The 16634-nt window shown below is 40.1% G+C and overlaps 1 protein-coding gene across 2 annotated transcripts in view; it reads left to right on the top strand.

Annotated features, from left to right (window-relative positions):
- The window catches only part of LOC111834356 (F-box only protein 44-like), a 28054-nt gene extending 11671 nt beyond the window's left edge, over positions 1-16383 (top strand). The window contains exons 1-7 of one of the 2 annotated variants that reach the window (XM_072713409.1): positions 4781-4984; positions 8635-8690; positions 10450-10699; positions 11323-11431; positions 11626-11721; positions 11805-11940; positions 12896-15018. In XM_072713409.1, coding sequence (XP_072569510.1) covers positions 8670-8690; positions 10450-10699; positions 11323-11431; positions 11626-11721; positions 11805-11940; positions 12896-13132 — 849 coding nt within the window. In that variant the 5' untranslated portion in view covers positions 4781-4984; positions 8635-8669 and the 3' untranslated portion in view covers positions 13133-15018. Of the gene's footprint in view, positions 1-4780; positions 4985-8634; positions 8691-10449; positions 10700-11322; positions 11432-11625; positions 11722-11804; positions 11941-12895; positions 15019-15376 lie in introns of those variants that run through there. The other variant, XM_072713410.1, reaches the window with a different exon arrangement.
- Positions 16384-16634: the final 251 nt, after the last annotated feature.

Here is a 16634-nt window from a genome sequence, read left to right as displayed (position 1 = left end):
GGGGAAGCAATAAAAAAAGGCCAATAGGATGTTGGGTTACATCTCTAGGTGTGTGGAGTTTAAGTCAAGGGAGGTGATGCTACGATTACATAATTCCTTGGTAAAACCCCACCTAGAATATTGTGTGCAGGTTTGGTCACCATACCTTAAGAAGGACATCGCTGCCTTAGAAAAGGTGCAACGTAGGGTTACGAGAATGATTCCTGGTCTTAGAGGAATGTCTTATGAGGAGAGGTTAGCTGAGCTGAATCTGTTTAGCCTTGAGCAAAGGAGACTGAGGGGGGGACATGATCCAGGTCTATAAGATTCTAACCGGTCTGGATGCTGTTCAGCCAAATGGCTATTTCAATATTAGTTTAAATACTAGAACTCATGGCCATAAGTGGAAATTAGCAGGAGAACATTTTAAAATGAATTTGAGGAAGCACTTCTTTACACAGCGTGTAGTTAGAGTATGGAATAGTCTTCCTGTTAGTGTAGCGTAAAACCCTGGGTTCAGAGCTAGATAAGATTTTAGCAACTCTGAGCTATTAGTTAAGTTCTCCCCAAACGACCTTGAGGGGCCAAATACCCTCTCATTTGTAAATTTCTTATGTTCTTATCAGTGCTTGACCTCACAAATGCCCTTCTGGATAAATGGGCAAAAATTCCCACAGACACACTCCAAAACCTTGTGGACAGCCTTCCCAGAACAGTGGCAGCTGTTACAGCTGCAAAGGGGGGGACTAACTCCATATTGATGCCTATGGATTTAGAATAGGATGTCAGAGTTTCTGCGAGTTAAATGGCCAGGGGTCCCAATACTTTTGTCCATATACTGTACATAACATGTTGTTTTGCAATACTTATAAAAGACTACACTCTAGAGTGGGCAGATGTCCAGATTTAGGTTGAACAGTCCAGTTTTTTAGCTCAACAGCCTCTGTCTGGCGAATATTCTGGGTGGACGCTTATTTTCTTCTGATTCTGATTATTTGTCCTTTTCACCACCAAAATAAATCATAAGGGATAATGTACAACTACTTACCGAATAAATAATTCATTTCACACACTACGATCAATTTAAATGATTTTATTCCTGATTACAAAGATTCACAGAAAAATAATTTAAAAATCAGTAATCAGTACAGGAGGAAGAGACAGAAGAGAAATGTTCAAGGAAAGAAATGTCTTTAATTCAGATTTGAAGGAAGAGAAGAACACACGGAGTGAGCTCCATAGTTTGAGGGCCATGGCAGTGAAGGACCTGCTACCCATGGTGGAAAGTCTAGTGCCTGGAATGGCAAGGAGATTATTATTAGAGGATCTAAGAGAGCGAGAGGGTGAGTAGGGAGTCAAGGGTTCACTGAGGTGGCAAGGAGCAAGGGTATGCAGAGCTTTATAAGTGAAAAGCAATATTTTGAGTTTGATACAAGAGTGAACCAGAAACCAGTGCAGCTGCGACAGGATGGGTGTGAGCGGATCGTTTAGTGTGAGTGAGAACTCTAGCGGCAGATATTACAATCCCCTAGCTTAGGGTTTGGGGAGTAACAGAATAGCTGTGTGCATGTGCGTGTGTGTGTGTGTGTGTGCGTGTGTGTGTGTGTGTGTGTGTGTATGTGTGTGTGTGTGTGTGTGTGTGTGTCTGTGTGTGTGTGTGTATGTGTGTGTGTGTGTGTGTGTGTGTGCGTGCATGCGTGTGTGTGTGTGTGTGTGTGTGTGTCTGTGTGTGTGTGTGTGTGTGTGTGTGTGTGCATGTGTGTGTGTGTGTGTGTGTGTGTGTGTGTCTGTGTGCAGAACAGGAGTAAAACCAGAAGTGTATTTAGAGAGATTGCTGGCACCACAGTGCACTTACAGGACTCAGGAGTGACTCACACCAAAACAACAAATAAAGCAAGCTAAGACCATGAATTCAATCTACCTTTCCTGGACAAAAAGAAAAGCACAATCACTTCCCCTAATATCCCTAGCCAACATGTACAATAAACTGAAAAAGAAACGGCAGTCATTCCCTACATATCCCTTAATAAGTACATATGGCCTGTACACTGTAAAAAATGTCCATGAAATTAACTGAGAAATTCTGTAAAATAACGACATAAAAAAACTGTAAAAGGAAAAACAATAGAGCAGCGTATATTTGACATTAAGATTTTGTAAAATGCTTAACAAAAAACAACTGTTAATTTTTCAGTAAAAATATGTTTTAAAAAATATTTTTTTGGTAGAGTTAACAAACTACTGTAGTTTAAACGCAAACAAACTGTAATATAAAAACCAGTACAATACAGTTAAAAATACACCATAACAGTGTTGAAAATAAAAAATTTTTAATCAGGTCAACTTTGTTTATACTGAAAGATAACCGTGTTACATTTTACAAATTAATATTCTGTGCTTTACAGATGAGAAACAGTAAAACTTTAAATGATATATCAACACTTGCTTTTTGCTACGTGCGTTACGAACCAACAAGAAATAGTCCACACAACTCAGGATTTTCTGGTTTGTCAGACAGCTTTTGACGGTACATTTGGGGCTACCGTCAGAACTTCACCTCATGGCAACACCTCTGGTCCATTGATAAGAAGGTATTTTTCCACTGAGGTGATAAAAAATACTGCAGCACCGGCGGGGCTCATGTACCAGCATGCCCCGCGCGCATTTGTAAATAGCCCTTGTATTGTTGTTGTTATTCCTAATGGTTATATTTCCTTATTGTCGCGTGTGTTTACCTGTGTCTTATGTGTACCCTGTCCGATCCTCATGTGTAATTAGCGTCCGTAAATCTCCCACCGTGTATGCGACTAACAGTTGAGCGTCTGACAACCTCCTGTTTCCTGTGTATTAGTGATGGGATTTATGGCTCTTTGAGGGGATCCGGATCTTGGCGATCCGTTCCTTTCAAAGAGCCGTTCAAAAGAACGGCTCTTTTGGCTCTTTTTAAATATTTAGTCAGTTTTAAGAAGCCAGCTTGGGGGTATCTCAGTTTATCCTGGAAATAATCACTGGGAGGAATGATGAGGTGAGATTTGTAGTCAAATAATTAAAACTCAGATATCACACACCAATATCTGAGTTTGAATTATTCTGAAATATTGATTATTACCTCATTTGTCATGTGTGGACTATATTCCATAGGGTTGCACAACATCCCTTTGCTTAGACAGTGACATCACTATTTTGGATTTACCTTTAGTACAAAGTGTGTGTATGTGTAAAGCTACGTTGACTTATGTTATTCATACAATACCTACTCACAAATAAACATCAAAAACAAAGCCGGCTGCAATGAATTTCTGTGCAAAACAGCTTTTACTACAAACACTTCCACACAATGTGGAAGTGAAGGATGCGTGCACAACTATCATCATGCTGTTAGGCAGTAGCACCCCTGCGCTGGGTGCGCCCCTCCCCCTATAACTGTTCTGTCTCGCGGAGGAGCTAATTTGTGTGCATCTGTGTGAAACACGCATAGGAAAAAAAGAACGACAGAAAGAACGGCTCCCCCCCAGCCGCGACTCGGCTCCCATCGTTCATGTTTATGAGCCGTTCAAAAGAATCGGTTCGTTCGCGAACGTCACAACTCTACTGTGTATAATTTGTTCGGTGCTCTTTGGATACCTGATGTAGTTCTTTTCAGGACTACTAATAAAGAGCGTGTTACCTCGGCAAGAAAGTGCTGGCAGCTGTGGTTACCAGAGTAATTCTGTAAAAAAATTCGTTAAGAATATAAACAGCTTTATAAAACAGTGTGTCTATTTCACATACCACAACTGTAACATTTTACATAGTTAATTTGTAGATTCAATATCTTCTTTCTGTTAATTTAGCAGGGCCATGCTACTGTCGTACCAGTTCTTTCAGTATAATTTACATCTAATCGTTGTTTATTCTACACTGAAACCAAGTAAACTTTACATGTAGTTGGTGGTTGTTTTACATTGAAATCCAGTACAATTTATAGATGTTTCTGTAAAGTTGTTTACATGTGTACAGTATTTTTTACAGAATAATTCTGGTAACCACAGCTGCCAGTTTTTTTCCGTAAAAACAACGGGATTTTTTTTACAGTGTAGTTAGACCTATATTGTGAGGTGTAGAGCTGGGTGGGGATCGGTGCCATTGGCTTTGGATACACTGAACTGACAGTGCTGTCACTGTAGCTTCACAATCGCTGTGGGATTGGAGTGCTGTCATTTCAGGGACTCCCCATGCCTGCATTCCCACCTGCCTCTCCCTCCTACTTATGCTGCCATAGCCATTTCTGTCGGAGCTTGCACATTTCACTTCATACTGCACTCACCTAACTGTTAGCACTGCCTATAGTCTCCCCTACTTTGACTAATTGCACATTTTATTTCCCCTACTCCTCCTGGGGGGAGCTGCCTGGAGACCTCAATCTATCAAGATGTCCAGCACACCCTGCTACATGTGACGTCGCCACTACCCATGACGTTCTTGCATCCAGCTCGCCGTTCTGCCTGTGTCAACTTCCATGTATGACCCGCTCCCTGCCTTCTGGTTGCCTGTTGATTGGAGGGAGCATCAGCACCGGCTTGTCATCTCCCCCCTGCTCCCTGGTTGTGTCTCAAATTTTATGATTTAGACAGTATGACTCGGCACTTAACCATCTCTCCAATTTGACTCTTCTCGTGACTCTGTAACATTTGCTGGCGCATAAATGACTTCGAAAGTCCTTCTGTACGCCGCTCTGTGCTTCCGAACTGACGCTCATCGCTCTGTTATCCTCTGCTATTCCAGTCCATGTTGGTAGGTGGCACCATTGCTATAACGTGTCTTACAAGACCGGTGAAGAAGAACTGAACAGGAAGTAGTTTTAGTTTCGTTATTAAAAGTGCATGTTAACATATGCTTAAACTCTTCTTTCCAGGAAGTACATAGCGAGAAGAATGCGAAAGTAGAATGTGAAGAAAGAAATGTGTTAGAGCGACGTCTCGCCCACGGTATAAAGGAATATCAGTTTGGAAGAGAAATTGTGTTGGTATGTGACTATGTCTTTTTACATTAGTCAGTGTATATTACTAGAAGTTACCACTTGTACGGTTAAATAATCGTATTATGCAGGTTACTGTACTATGTTTAGTCATTTTTTACATTAGTCAGTGTTTATTGTTTGAAGTTAACACTTGTACAGTGAAATAATCGTATCATTCAGGTTACTATACTATTAGGGTGACCAGATAATCCATGTCAAGGAGGACACTTTGAGCTACTTCGGGTTTTACAAACTACTTCCAAATTAAAAGGCTCCTGTGCTCGGCTGAAGAGTTCAGCTCTTCTTGTGCTTTGACTGGTTTGTTTCCTTGACTGAAAGACTCATCCAGCTGTTTTACATTAGCATTAGTGACACATGCATGCTTATAGGAGACTGACCAATCAACACACAGCAAGAACTCGGTGCTCAAGTGAAATCCAAGTCCGTTTAATTGAAATGGTAATTTACAATTCCTGTCCTAGCTCAGAGTGTCCTCCCTGACATGGATTATCTGGTCACCCTAGTATTATACTATAGGTATGTGAAGAAAAATTTCAAACTCAACCAAATTAAATGCCAATGGTACCATTGGAAAGAGCTTGAATAAACAAAGACAATGACACCAAAATCACTCAGATACAAATAAGGAAATTATTGGCAAAAAAAGTTCGCTAATTAGCCCTATTTTTTTAAATGGAATTTGTGTAGAAAACTGTGACCAAATACCTAACTTTTTATATAAAAACGCTTGTAGTTTCCTTAATAATCAAGATATCTCAATGAAACTTTCAGGGAAGGTGTATCTCTTTATATTCTTCAATCTGAAAGAATAATATATATTCCAAGTATGTCCTTGGTCTGAAATAAAATTGATAGAAGGTGAAGACTGGAATGGTGTATCAACAGGCGCCGCTGTTGGTTTAGGTCACGTGACCATGTGAATATCGCTTATCTTCTGCTTAATTAAATGCGACTCAGTGGATATAATCATCTTTTTCACATCTTAAGATATTTCCCTAATATCATGGCATATTGATACAACAAATCACTGATGAACACACAGCAGATTTCAGGATTTTTGGCCCGTGACGATCCTGTATGCTGCAGGTGTTATGCCGAAAAAGGCATCCCTGCCTTAGAATGCATGCCGGTGTTCCGACGAGTTGAGCTTTTAAGGGTTTTTTTGGGGGTCAGGGGTTTTTTAGGTGTTAGTGTTAGGGTTTTAGGGGTGTTTTGGGGCTTAGGGTTAGGGTTTTAGAGGTTTTTTGGGTTTTTTTGGGGGTTAGAGTTAGGGTTTTACGGATTTTTGGGGCTATTGATTAGCACTACGGTAGCCTTACTCGACAAAGTAGCTCAACTCGTTTCAGATCAGCGACCAATCGGTCATTTAGAGACAGGCATGCATTGTACGGCAGGGATGCCTTTTTCGGCATAACACCTGTTCTGGTCAGTAAATTTTTTTTCTGATCCATAGAAAGCTATGAAACTGCAGGATTAGAAAGATGAAATGATAAACAATATGTCAATTTAGCTTTCAAAAGAGTCACTTAATCCTTTGAAGTGGTTTTTGTATGTTGAAATCGAGTGTATTTTTCAACGTTTCCGGAAAAGGTCTAAATGTACACAGAATTGAACAATTCAAAACCGGGGACGAAGAGGGGTTCCTCATCTATGTTATCAGTGGGAATACCGCGGAATTCCGCAATGTGATACAATAAGAATGCGTATTTTCCGGGGTATACCCAGCGCTCAGATGACCCGATGGTGGAACAGGAATCTGGAACGAAAAGGCGGCCATGATAGGTCGCGCTTTTCACATACCTATATACTAGGGTTTCCAGCTTTTGTCAGCTGCATGACGTGAGATTTTCAATTGGAGAAGAGTATGCTTCCTCATTTAAATGCATGTAACAGTTTTATTACCTTGTAAATAGTCCTTATAGGCTTTTGATGCAGCTAATGGTTTATAACGGAATAATATAGATTTGCCGTTGTAGGGGCTCCTACCTTTTCGCCAGAATTCATTCTCCCTTACCTATGCTCATGCGTGCAGGGTGTGGTGATGACGCATGGGTGTTTAGGAGCGCTGAAATAAATACACTTGTTTTTTGGCGCTCTGCTTGTGTTGACTGCCTCTTTCCCTTTTTCTGCTGCATCGCAACTCCACACTGAAAGGTTTCTTGCGTGAACGTGAGAGTCTGAAAGCCTGAGTGTCAAGTCAGATGTTTGAGAGTTGGCAGCTTTGCTATATTAATTATGTTTAGTCAATATAGGTGCGGGCCCCTAAGTTGTAGAGTGGGGCTCGGGATTCTTGAGAGCGAATCAGGGAATAAAGTTAAAAAAAAATTTGGCTTGGTCAAACAAGGTGTGGGAGGCTTCAGTTTGTGTTGTGTTTCATTAATTAACTGCTTGTGGCTATCTGAGTCATTCTGTGTCATCGTCACATCGTTTTAACGAAACTTGGCACATGAGTAATGTTACCCCTACTATTTCATAGAACACGGCATTGGCTGCCATTTTCTTTTGCATTCACAGTAAGGTCAAATGACTGTGAACTTATTGACAGAACTCATATACGTAACCAAGGTACAATTCAATAAAATACGTAAAGAAAACGTGCATATAATTTTTGCAGATCTGTGAATTTGCGAATCACGAAGCGCGAATACACGGGGGCTGACTGTACTCTCAATTTCTAGTCCATCAGAGCCTTTGATGCAGTTATTGTGTCTTTGCTTGAAATTGTGTATGTCCGCCCTGTTGCTGTCACGGGTTCAGCTACTAAAAGCACATCCTGATGATCCATAACAAGTCTATCAGGATGGCATGGGAATGAATAGGATGGAGGTGGTCCATGAGGATGTAAAAAGCTCAGTCTCAACTCTCCAGTGCTGGACATAGTTTCTTCAACACATCCTAGCCACCAATTATCATCATATGCAGCCACGACACAACCTTTGATGCTTTCAAAGTCGAGTGATTCCCTCAGTGTGCACTTACACTGCACCGATTTACACACCCCACTCACCTCTGATGAATGCAGGCATTTATTAGCCATATTTACTAGCCATGTGGGCCTTTTCAATAGTATGGCTAGTACAGGTGTCTGCAATGATATTAATGAAGCTTTCCTTAAATTTCAGTGTATTAGTGATATGAAACCATGTGACGCTACCTTTAAGTCAAGATATCTCAGCAACAACTTAAAAACCAAAGACCAAATTTTCTGGAGATGTTCATGACATTATGAGCTAGCTTTAGTAAAAAATGGATAAATTTTGAAATACAGGTTTTTTTTGTCATTGAATGTTTAAAACTTAAATCAATTATTACATAATTATTCATATGGGGATGACATATTATTTATTCAATAGCTTTAAAACAATATAAGGACCATTTCTGTGCAGCTTATATTAAAGTCAATATAGCCAGTCATAGTCCCCCCCAAAAAAGTTAACTTTGTTCGCTTACATCTCCCTCAATATTGTTCCAAGACATGTCCAATTTCAGTTTCATGAGTTACTCATGTGACCAAATCAGCATGCCAAGTTTAGTTAAAATCCGTGACGATGAGGTCCGAAAGTGTGATGATTTGACATGGAATGACCCATCTGTAATATTTCTCATCCATATTGTATGACTGTACTGTTCTGCAGATTCAGACTTCGAGTGGAAGAAGACTCTTTAAGTAATGGGACAAAACGCAAGTGTGGTGAGTAATAATCTTCTGATGATTTGGACTGTCACTGTGGATTATATCAATAATCAAGTACTCAACTCATTCATTAATATAATAAAATGTAATATAATACATTGCAATTGGCATGAGGCAGGAACCAACGACATATTGCAGGGTGCACACTCAGTCGCACATACTGTCAGTTTCGGTACTGCACTTCATTTAAGATTTTTAACGTAATGTTTTGGACAGTGGAAGGAAACCAGAGGATCTGCCAAAAAACCATGCAAACACAGGGTGAACATGCAGACTCTACACACACAAAGTGCAGGTGTGCAGTGACAGTGCTACCCAGTGTGCCAATATGTCGCCCACAATACTAGGCGTGCACAATGTGCATAGGTAATATCACCATGTCATTTCATGCACATGCAATTGTCACATTGCAAGGAACGTGACAGTCTCCTGAGTGCAAACCATCAGTGAGTTGTGGTAAAAAAATTTTGCTCAGGGGTGGCCTAATGGTTAAGGACACACACTCATGATCAAAAGGTTGCTGGTTCGAATCCCCAACCAGCAAGGCACCACTGAGGTACCCTGAGCAAGGTACCGCCCACAAGCACTGCTCCCCGGGTTCTGAATTGGCTGCCCCCTGCTATGTCACGATGTCACATATTGGTTAAATGCAGAGGACACATTTTGTTGTTGGTAGTTATTTACTCTTTGCGCAGCTCCATCATCTCCGGCTGTCTGGAAGACTTTCTGTGGTATTTCTGTGACTCTTCAGTCACTGTACCACTGACATAGTCCTATGAGTACTACTTTCATACTGTCCAAATTGTTAGTACATATCTCAGGCCTCTTGCACATTACATTTATATTGCACAGCACAATACCTTTTACCTGTCATTTATGTATAGATTATGTACAGCTGAACATTACATTTATTTTTTTAATCTTATTATTTTTCTTTATATTTTGTTATCATGCACAGCTGCTTGGAGTGACCAGGGTTAAATTCCACTACATGTTGTATGTGAACAACTGTGTACATGATGAATAAACCTCTTTAAATCCTGAAAATCTTGAAATCTTGGCCTGTTGTTTATGTTATAAGGGATACTGGTTTTTGTCACCTAAAAATTGGTTAGAGGTTAATCCAGGGATGAGTTTTCCTGTGTGTGTCATTTTTAAGTCAAACTCAGACATCAGATGAGGTTATGTTTTACCTCTGGGGTAATGATCTTAGAATATCTCCCTGAAAGAATTTTTCATAATTCACATTAGTACATATCTGTGACAGATGGTTGTTATTGTATTATCAAAGACTTCCCTCAGTGAAATTGTTACAAAATGTCCATAATTGCCTCTTTAGCTGACAATGAAGCACTCATAATTGATCCACAGTACAGTTCACAGTGGCTTAAGATTTTGTATCTCATATGTTCCCTTGGTCCTCAGATGATTTTTTAAATAGCTTGTTAATGTGAGCCTTCAAGCAAATCACAAACTGTCTTCATAAATAAAGTTTAAAATTCTGGGGAAATTTTGTTTTTTTTCTGTTTTTAAGTGTGTAATATGTCATTTTACACAGATTTTATTCTGCACTGCATTTTCTGTCCCGCATGCCAGCCATTTGCTCTGTCCCACCTGGGATAGGCTCTAGGCCCTCTGCAGCCCAGACTAGTAGAAGTGGTTAGAACATGACAGGACTTTCTAAATTTCATCTTTGCTACACAGAATAAAAAAATAATAATTGTAACACTTCCTTTCTTGTTTGCATTACTTGCAGCTGCCTCCAATCCCTGATGCAGTGCTAGAGGAAGTGTTTTTTAATATCCCAGGCCAGGATGTAGTTTGTGTCTGCCGACTTGTTTGCCAGCAGTGGAAGGAGATAGTTGACAGCACTTCCTACTGGAAAGGGAGGTGTCGGCGAGAAGGACTTAAACCATATGATGACAACAAAACTGCTAAAGGCTGGTGTCAATTTTACATCCTAAGTAAGAGGAGGCAGAACCTGCTGAAGAACCCCAAGGCTGATGGTAAGGGGGGGGAGAGAAGGACTGGAGACAGAGTATCGTCTGCATTTAGGTACTTTCAGACTGATTTACTCTGTACAGTTGAAGATATTCGATAAACACTCATTCTTTTTAATATAAGAATTTCTACAGATTTTGCAATAGCAATTAATACTTAGTATCCTCTTTATAGGCTAGGAAAGGCTCTTTTGGGCAGGCACAAGACTGCACACATGTGGGTGGGAACATGCTGGCTGACTGCTCATGTTCTTCGCTACTCTGCGCTACTGTGTGGATGTACATGTGGAAATGTATAACTCCGCAGCCTGTACAGTGATTAAATCACTAGTAACACATATGTCAGTGCATTACTATTGTTAATTTGGTGTTTTTATTTTAAAGTTGATTTTCACAGTTGATTTTCACATTGTCTTCATATAATGAGAGGGGGTTTATATGTAAACATTATGCATCTACATTATAATCAATATACTTTTGATGATCATTACATGGTCTAATTTTACCTTTGCATTGCATGGAAAATACATGTAATAATATGTTAAATTATAATATGTATTTTAGCTAATTGTTATGAAACCCCCCCCAAGTGGCTTGGGTTAATATAAATGATTTCTGTTCTCATTAAGGGGGCTTCAGTGGCTGGCAAATCATCAGGAATGGAGGTGACAAGTGGAAAATCGAACCTGGACCATTCCCTGATGAACGGGTCCAAAAATACTTTGTTACCTCTTATAGGTCAGTATTCAACTTCTGCATTGCATCTGTTATCTAAAACTAATATGTGCATAATACTGTGATGTTTTAATAAAAATGCCTGTGTGGAGCTCGGATGTTGTTCACATATTTTTGAAGAATTTCAGTATTATGTTATGTTGCATGGGTTACTGTAGGATAAACATTTTCACCTTTCTCTGTTTGTTTGGTTTTAGCTCCTGCATAAAATCCCAGCTAATAGACCTGAGTAAAGAGGGGTATGGACCATATCTAATGGATGAGATTCAGCCTGATATCGTAATATCTGACTGGTGAGAGCAGCTCGTATTTCTGTGTCTGTTGCTATGTTTTTTTCAGGGTACACTAATCTTCTGGTTTGGTATGTGTATGACAGGTATTCTCCCCGCTGCGACTGTGGAAGTCAATATGAGATTTGTGTTGAGCTTCTCAACCGCAAACGCAAAGTGATTAAGCGATTCCGTCCAAATCGTGTAGTATTCCCTCAGTGGAATGAGATGCAATGGCAGCAGGTAAGTGAGTCTAAATGTTCTCCCTGAACCTGCATGGAAGATTAGAGTCTCACTTCCCCATAGTTTGTGATTGTGTGTGCAAGTGTTTGCCCTGCACCAGCCTAATGTAACAGCCAGGGCAGACCTAAGGAAAAGCCAACTGACAGAGCTGTCTTTACTGACCATGTGCAATCATCAAAATACATTAACAAAAAAAAATGTAAGTTATGTTCAAATCATTGAAGATTGATAGATTTTTGCCCACAAATTTTTCTTTGACTTAATAATAAATATAGAATACAAGTTAAACATGAATAAGTAAAATCTAATAAGTCTGTAACTGTAGCTCATTGGACATAAATGAAGAAAAAAATAGTTAAAAATGAATTTTGCCTCTGGTCTACATGTTTGGGCTTTGTGTTCTCATCATGTCACTAGGGATTGTTCTGGGCATTCTGATTCCCCCCCACTGTCCACAGTTAGGTTATTCAATAGCCCTCTGATAGTGTGTGTGTGCTCTGAGTTTGACTGGCTGCCATCCAGGGTCTGCTTTATGCTGCCTCAGGGCCCCTCGCTGCTCAGCCCAGGATAAGCAGTTGCAGAGGTGCTGGTTCAGGTCCAGAAAACAAAAGTCCAGACCAAGGTTTTGTTTCAACCAACCAGTTGAGTATAAAGCATCATAGTCCCCAACTGGTTGGTTGAAACAAAATCTTGGTCTGGACTTTCTGGACCTGAATTATCTACCTCTGAGCCATTGGAAGATCAATGGGTGGAAGTTTCATTAAAATGTTTTAAATTCATGTCCCTGCAGAATTTCTTTTGCACCACAGATGTTGCACTTGTGGCAGTTTCCTTCAGTTTTTACTTTTGAATATTAGTTTTATGAAATCATAGCGAATTGCAAGTTACAGTCAGATCTTATACATCAAGCTTTACTGATAAAATCTAAGACCCGCCGTTGTGACCTGTCTTTCAGATGACCCATGTGTTCCGAGATTATGGGCCAGGCGTCCGCTTCATCAGGTTCACTCACGGAGGACAGGACACCCAGTACTGGGCGGGGTGGTATGGGATCCGGGTCACTAACAGCAGCGTGGAGATTGCCCCCCCTGGGGAAATGGAACCACCTGGGCCGGGCCCCTCTAAATGCTGTGACTGCCCCCCCAAACGTGAAGGCATGCAAAATTCCGAATTTCATAAAAACTTTAAGTAAAATGGTCAGAGCGCTCTCTGCTCGCTTTCAAACTAGCTACTGATTGGTAGATGTAGGGAGGGTGTGGCTACTCACTTCATTTGCTTGCTCGTCTCACTTGCTCACAGTCACGGCACGACGGAGCTCAAAACTCAAAAAAAAAAAGACATCGTTCTAAATAACTATTCTTTCGCGGTCTCTCACCGGAATTATTTAATTACTATAACTCTGTTCTTCTTCTCTATCTTCTCTCTCTTTCTCCTCACTCATTTACAATTTGTTGAAGTGAATCAAGTAACGAGTCGACGATGCACAGATTTCTGGTTGCTAAAGCTAAACCTAGCAGTAGCAGCGGAGCTGCCAGCAGCAGTGCTACGGATTTATTTGTCTCTAAAGGCATTCCAGAGGAACACCTGATTGGTCTGCTTGACCTCAGTCAGTTAAATGCTGAATTTATTACCACCCAAATTCTTGAGCATCTTTCTGACTCAGGCTATAGAGCAGCTGAAATTATCAGTCAGTGCTATGATGGAGCTGCTGTCATGAGTGGAGTCAGGGGTGGGGTTCAGGCCTTATTGCAAAAGAAGGTAGGAAAGGATATTCCTTATATCCACTGCTATAACCACCAGCTGCACTTGGCAGTGGTCCATGCAATGCAAGCAGAGCCATGTGCAGAAACCTTTTTTGATCTATCAGGATCACTGCACTCATTTTTTCACCGTCATTATGTGTCACAGAACTATAATGTTCCCTCCCTTAAACGACTGTTGGAGATCAGGTGGACAAGCCATCATGATGTGACCAAGTGCCTTGTGGAGAATCAGGATGCTATTATGAGTATCCTGTCAGAAGTTGCAGAGGACAGAGCCGCTGCTATTGATATCTGTATAGAGGCATCAGGGTTATTGATAATGTTAAGGAGGCATAATTTCTTTGAAATAGGAAAATTTCTCCTAAAAGTTCTGGGTTCGTTGACGTCTGCAAATGTTATGCTGCAGGCTCATTCTGTTGACCTGTGCTGTGCTTCAGAAGTAGTCAGTGCATCTCTGCGGGCTTTGAAGCAGATGAGAGATGAGGAGAGCGAGGCATTAACCAGCATGCCTGCACCAGGTGCTAAAAGAAAGAGAACAATGAGCTCACTGCTCACAGATAGTGTCACTATGTCCACTGTAGGCCATGCAGACGACTCCATGACTCCTTGCCAGGCTCTGAAGAGAGCTCTTCTCAACATTTTGGACATAGCTATTGTAGAGATGGAGACAAGATTCTCCAAAAGTAATCTTGATCTCATGAAAGCAGTTAATTGCCTTCAACCTCAATCTCCCTCTTTTCTGGATGTTGCAAAAAATGGCGGGAAGTGACAGTGACAAACTTTCCAATGAGATTGTTGTAGCAAAAATAATGTTGGAAAAAGAATTTAAAAAGACTGATGATTATGGCAATGTAGAGTTTGTAGACCTCTCCACCGTTTGCAAATATCTACACGGTTATAAGAATGCCTTTCCTCAGCTCCATCGCATGTATGTGACCTCCCTTGTGATTGGAATATCATCTGCATCATGCGAGAGCTCTTTCTCCACTTTGTCTCGTGTTCTTACTCCCTTCCGCTGCACTATGCTACATGAAAGAAAAAGAAATGTAGTTATTCTGGCTCACGAGAAGGCCATAACCACAGGCCTAGATATGGATGCATTTGAGTCTTTTTGCACAGAAAAGCAGACGACTGATGCTTTAATGATTGTTATAAGCCATGCTGTGTACAGAACTAAGAAATAAAAACGACAAAAAATACACAAAAAAAGAAATAAAAAAATATATAAATTAAATAAAAGACAAAAAAATGAAAGGGTAGATAGATAGACAGACAGACAATCAGACAAAAGCAGACAGACAGACACATTTAAAAAGTAAAAAAAAAAAAAAGAAAACATAAATGCAGCCTCAAAAGGGTGCAATGATTGCACCCTTTTGAGGCTGCATTTTTGTTTTTTTTTTTTTGTTTGTTTTTTTGCAATCCAGTGTCCTATTTGTGCCGGTCCCAAGCCTGGGTAAATGCAGAGGGTAGAGCATCAAACATAAAACCTGTAAGGCAAATCAAATGGATCAAATGAGAAGATAGAGATATGGATAGGGGGACTGATATGACGACAGCATAGTTAGTATAGTTTTCTTTGCATAGATGATTAGAGAAGCTCACCCACACTCGCCCCCCCCCCAATATTCTACATGCACCCCCTACTGGGGCTGGCTAAATCCGGCCCTGACCTGGGCCATAATAAGTATGATGTATTTAATAAATGTTTGCTATATGCGCTTATTGACTTATCCTAAAACTACCTTTTTGTTTTGTGATAAATTGAACTACTACCATAGTTATATAGTGATATTAAAGGAAAACATTTGTTTTTGTCTATAAACAGTTGTACCTTGGTTTGTGAGCATAATTTGTTCCGGAAACGTGCTCGTAATCCAAAGCACTCATATATCAAAGTGAATTTTCCCATTAAAAATAATGGAAACTCAGATGATTCGTTCCACAACCCAAAAATATTAATATAAAAATTATTAATACGAAGTATAAAGTAAAAATACATAAAACAAATTAACCTGCACTTTAACTTTGAAAAGAATTGTGGCTGGTGTGAGGGAGATGAGAGAGAGGAGAGAAGGAGGGTTATTTTGTAGGACGACTCACTATAACTAACGGAATCGCTACTATCTGTTGGTTCACTGGAATCTTTTTCTTTTTGTGCGACTTTAACAAGGAACCTATCCAATGACAGCTGCTTTTGACATTGCATTGTCATTAAACACTGTACTGCTACGCCCTTATTCAGGTGGTGCTTTTCTACTAAATTGTGACTATACGAGTGAGGCAGGCCGACTGAGACCGAGTATGAGAGACAATTACCCACAATCCCGCAACAAGAGAGAGAGAACCACCATCGACTCAGTTGTGATCACGTGATGCTCGGTAGACAAAATGTATACGTGATACTCGTATTGCAAGACTTTGCACGTTTATCAAGTTAAAATTTATTTGATTTTTTCTCGTCTTGCAAAACATTCGCAGACCAAGTTACTCGCAATCCAAGGTTTTACTGTATAATATATTGAAGTGTTTCAGAAATCATAAATGTAATTTTATTTTAAAATCATACATAATCTGTTACATAGTAGATCTATCCATTGAATATTGTGTATGCATTTTCTGTACATTGTCTGTCTATGAAAATCTCATAACTTTTAATAAAAAGCTTTTGGCTAACAGACATTTTATTGTCTTATGCATATTTGGTTCCAGAACCAAATATAAATGTGTTCAGCAGGATACAGTCATGATACAGTGCAATTAATAATTACTACAGGATACAGTGGGAGAGTGAGAGCCAGGCCTTCACATCCAACATCAGTGCCAGACCTCACAAATGCTCTTCTGGATGAATGGGCAGAAATTCCCACAGACACACTCCAAAATCTCGTGGAAAGCCTCAGTAGAAGAGTGGCAGATTATATAAGTTAT

Source organism: Paramormyrops kingsleyae, chromosome 6, assembly GCF_048594095.1.
Source record: "Paramormyrops kingsleyae isolate MSU_618 chromosome 6, PKINGS_0.4, whole genome shotgun sequence".
NCBI lineage: Eukaryota > Metazoa > Chordata > Actinopteri > Osteoglossiformes > Mormyridae > Paramormyrops > Paramormyrops kingsleyae.
The sequence above is the reverse complement of the archived record's forward strand: the minus strand, read 5'-3'. Positions and strand labels throughout refer to the sequence as shown.